Source organism: Pelecanus crispus, chromosome Z (genome assembly GCF_030463565.1).
Source record: "Pelecanus crispus isolate bPelCri1 chromosome Z, bPelCri1.pri, whole genome shotgun sequence".
Lineage (NCBI taxonomy): Eukaryota > Metazoa > Chordata > Aves > Pelecaniformes > Pelecanidae > Pelecanus > Pelecanus crispus.
Window position 1 is genome coordinate 38,273,499 of NC_134676.1, and position 4,817 is coordinate 38,278,315.

The following is a 4,817-nucleotide window of genomic DNA, read 5'->3' on the forward strand; positions in this document are numbered from 1 at the left end:
CCCCTTATCCCCTGCACCCATGATCCCTCTGTGAATCACTCTAGCTCACGTGTAGCTGAATTATCCTTTGTGTACTTCTTCCATGTAAGTAATAGAGTGAACCTTGCCATTCTCAAATCTTTAACTAAGTCACTATCTTAATTGTAACAAATTCCATCAAATCACTGTTCAAATTGGCTGATGCTTAAGTGCTGTTAAGAATTATACAACCTAATACTGTGATCTATCTCAAAATGTTAATAAATCTTAAATCACTGCTAACCAAAGCCATGTAAAAAATCGTATTTGCAACAAACTGGTGTAGTCCGCAGGATCCACAAATCTGTATTCGTGACACCTCTCCAGCCCACACCCCTCAACCCTGATGTTGGTCTGCCTGCTCCATCACAGCCACCACTGCAACTTCCCTATAGCTGCTGAAGGAGTTCACAGCTGTCCTTCCTAGCAATGAGGGCTAAGTCTGGATGATTGTTTGGAGACTTATTTCCACAGGCTTTTGTCCTGTTTTGCTTTGGGTTTTTTCTCTGTTTTGGGTTTGCTTCCCCCCCCCCCCGCCAGTGTAAAGATGAAGTAAAGCCAGGTCTAACAGAATAGCCAAACCCATGGAAGAATTGCTTTGGACAGCTGTGGTTGACTGTGACTAGTGAATAATTTTTTTCCAGAATGAAGTCTGGAATAAGCATTCTTCAGTTCTGCTGTAGCTATTCTAAAGTTTCATGTGGGATACAAGTTTGACCCCAATCCCATACATCCGCTCCAGAAAACAGACTCTGCATAGATGAAACCACATCAATTTCAGTGCAGTTTCCCAAAAAGTGAAGCACAGCACGTGTAAACAAGGTGCTGTGAGACTAGCCATGAGAACAGCCACAACTGTGACTGGGACCTGTGCTGCACAGCACTGGTACCTGAGTCCTGTGAGAAAGTTCATGAAACCTTTTGGCCTACAAGCAGTCCCATCTTGGAAGGATTTTGTTTCATCTATGTTAAATTTTCGACCAGGATTTGAGATTTCACATTCACTATTTTGCTTCCATTTGAAAATAATGTATGTTGAAAAACGTATTTTGCTACATTTGTTTAACTTCTAGAAAAATACTGACTGGAAGAAATACCAGAGGGTTTCAGTTAGTCAGAGGCATAATATACAGCTGACCTTGTAACACGATGGTGATGAAATACAGATTGCTCCAAAATGTTACAATGGCAAGGAGAAGAGGATCTTCTGACTCTTCAGATTTCTTCCTTCAATTTAAAAACTCTTTACCTTTCTTTAAAAAGTGAGAATAAAACAAAGATATATTGGTTTGCTAATTTCTTTTTCCTTTTTGTTTGTTCAGCAACAATGTGTGTTCCAGGGTCCCCATCTTTAAATGGGTCTTTTAATGGACTTTAAATTGTCTCAGTACAAATAATTTCTATTACCTCACAGTTGCCCAAAAAGTAATTGAAGTCAAATGCTGGTTTATGAACATCTGTCCATCATCTCTGAGATCTTCTTTGTTCTTTCAAGAACAGTTCATTGTTCTTTCAATTCCCTTCTGTGAACCCAATAGCAGTTTATTGATAAGCAGCATGTTCATAAAGAGCTGAAACACTGTCTTGCCAAAACACACGTACATTCACCTACAATTCTTACACTTGTCTATAATCTCACTTTGCCCTCTAGTGCCCGTTCTGGTTTTTTTTTTTCTGCACTGCAAAGTACCCTGTTGACTGAAATATGTCAAAACATATTTTTATTTGGTGATGAGATTTTTAAGGATAGTTATGAACTAAAAAGAAAGCTTAATGGTATGAGAGTTTCTGAACAACTAGTGGGCCATGAATTAACATATGCCTGCCACAGGCACAAGAGGCAATAAAAACTGGGATCCTTCATGAGAGAGCAGCTGAAAATATTTCATGCTATTGCCAAGTTTCAGTAAAAATGAGGCTATTTCAAGAGTTTACTGCATTGCAGAAGCCACCTAGGGTATCAGAACCAGAAACGTAAGTAGGCTGAATGTCCTTTTATTGTACAGGCTTGAAGAAGTGCAAAAACCAAACAAGCAGCAGAAATAAGATTTGAAACAGTCTCACAATGAGGCCATTTCAAGCACTGTTACAAAGCCCAAGAAATACACATTTTGCTGTAACATTGTGGCAGGTGTCACCAGGCGGAAAAATGGCTCTGATGCTTTGCTCTGTTTCTTTGGTCTTTTCTGTTGTTCAGGATCATGGTGAAGTTGTTAGCTGGTTTTATTTCTGGTATTTCAGCTTCAGACCTGTTACCCATGTCTCTCATAGCTTCTTTAGCTTGCATCCATCAGTGGTAGAGAGGAGAGTGTGTACACCCTGCAAAAGAGACCTGTATCATAGATATGGTACCTGAGATCTGGTGTACCATTGCTATTAGTCTTACCAGTGAATTTTTTCCTTAGATGTACCTTTTTATTATCACCCCTTTGAATGATACTACTCTGAATGGCTGGAGATCAGGGAATGCTTTAAAGTGGTTCCTTACCTGATGCTTAAACCAACCTCCAGCAGTTTCAGCCTTCTGGGACTAACATCACCCTCTCTTGGGAGCCACAGCCATGCTCTCTCTCCTCTGTTTCTTTATGCCAGACCCAGAAGCTCGTGCCAAATGTACATCAGCCTTGGCCACAGGAAATACCTTTTTTTTGGAGGTTGCTTTTTTTTCTTTCCCCCCCCAAATTTTTACCAATATTCATTATGTAACAGAGCCTGGATATAACTCTCTTTTCCCTCTTACTAACGTACAGCAAGTGACTAGGGAAAACATAACCATTTGAAGTGGAATTACCCAGGGACAATTTCCCAAGGGTAAAATCCGGGTTTGACCTCACAGAAATTAGTCGAATTTTGCCCAGTTTGTTGCAAGTTGTTTTAAAGAATTTGATTATATTGCAATTATTTCTCAAGGCTATGTGGTCTGAAGGGGAAATACATTGGAATACCAAGGGCTATAGGTTTCTGTCAGTCAATTTGTGAGCAAAGGGCAAGAGGCAGAAAATTTCATGCAGCAATAAAACACGGCAGTGAATGGTGATGTTTGAGATTGCAGTAGCCAGGATGAATATGTCCATGAGCGAGTAGGATGTGCCACAGGCAGATGTGGCTTTAGGGTACTTTTATATAGAGAAGTTGTTTCAAGTAAACTTGTGAAAAAAGTTAAAGTGAATTAGAAACACAACAGGAAGGAAATAAAGCCTCTCCCCCAGATAGATAGAGGAGGCAGAGATATTTCTATTGAAAGTAACAATGTCCAACTGAGAAGTTATTGCAGAAGCCATAGCTACTGCAAACAATATCCTATGTAGACAAATCCTTTTAGAATTACTTTACTTTACCTCTTTGAACAAAGCAAATGTTAGAATGACTCAAATGTAAAAAAAAAAAGCCCATATATTCTTGGAAAAGAGCATGCAAACTTTTGAAAGATTAATGGATGGTCTCAACCTAAGCTAGGACCACTTAAATAAACAATATACTACTTTACTTTTGATGCAGTCTCAATCAGTACAAATATAGCAATTGCTGCAAGGTGAGGGATGCATACTCCATTCACCAATATATGGTTCTCTGTGTCTGGGTGAAATAGAGATGGAAAGTAGCAGAACATTTTCTTAGTAGAAAACACCATAGGATGTAGTAATATTACAATCCCTTCCTATTGACTAACCCTCACTGAAATGTCATACAGATTAATCTATAGCTAATGTAGACACCTTGCTTACCAAGGGAAAAATTTACTTACATTGGATAATGCATTACATTTGCAAAAATAAATTTCAGCAACATAATTATTTAAATACAATCAAAATGAACTAGAAGCACTGCCACAAGATAGATCATAGAATAAATAACAATACTTTTAAAGCTAAGTTATACCAAGTCAAAATCTTTGTACCTTAGTTGTTAAGCTTCCTTATGACTTTATCAATCAGTTGAAGACATCTCCTCATTTCTGCACGGCTGATCTCCCAGGAGCACAGGTTGTGTTGTTTGTCTTTAAGAAAACAGTCTATTTTTTGGAAGTACTTTTTCAGTTTCAGCCTGTTAACTTCTTTACTCCGAAAGTAGTGGGTCTGCTTCTTGATTACACAAGCCTCCAATTGCTCAATTTGTTGATAAAGTCCATTTTGGAATTGTTCTAAAACTGTCCCATCCCAAGCAGCTAGAGTCAGATTTTTGCTAAAGATATAGAAGATATGTTGGAAGATCTCTTCAATGGCCACTTTGACAGTCTCTTTCTGTCTGGGCTTTAGAACCTGCTCAGGAAATCTGAAGGACATTTTCTCTCTTAGACATTGTTGAGGAAACTTTTTGCCCATTTTGTCCAAAAGTTGCAGGCTGTTCTCAATCACTTTTCTTTGCTGTAAAGGAAGGTGGTTACACTGAAGACTGGAGATGGTGGTGGTGCACAACAGTAGGAGGCCAATTTGTATCAAGCCAAATGCATTCATGGTAAAGATAAGCTCTTACGTTCCTCCTTTCCTGTGTATAAATTCTGAGAGACAGGCTGGGATGCTTTGAAGGTCATTCGTAGGCTCCTGTTTCTTCAAAATCTTGAAATTTAATTATTCTGTAGGAGAAGTTTTCTTTCATCATTTTTTGGTTTTTAAGGTTTTCCCCCTTGTGTATGCTTTTGACACTTACCACTTTCATTTTCTGCTTTATGACTTCATTGTCTTTTTTTTTTGCCACTTTCTTTTTATTTCAACTGGATATTAGAGTGTTATCTCTCTCTCTCTCTTAGATTATCTATTCCCTCTCCCTCAAAAATTCTACAGGAAGTATAATGAGAATGT

The 4,817-nt window shown here is 38.4% G+C and overlaps 1 protein-coding gene across 1 annotated transcript; it reads right to left on the reverse strand.

The window, feature by feature from the left end:
• Positions 1-3,917: 3,917 nt before the first annotated feature.
• On the reverse strand, positions 3,918-4,472 carry LOC104033504 (interferon beta). The gene has a single exon (XM_009486178.1). The coding sequence runs from the start codon at positions 4,470-4,472 to the stop codon at positions 3,918-3,920; it is 555 nt and encodes a 184-aa protein (XP_009484453.1).
• Between the last annotated feature and the right edge of the window lie 345 nt (positions 4,473-4,817).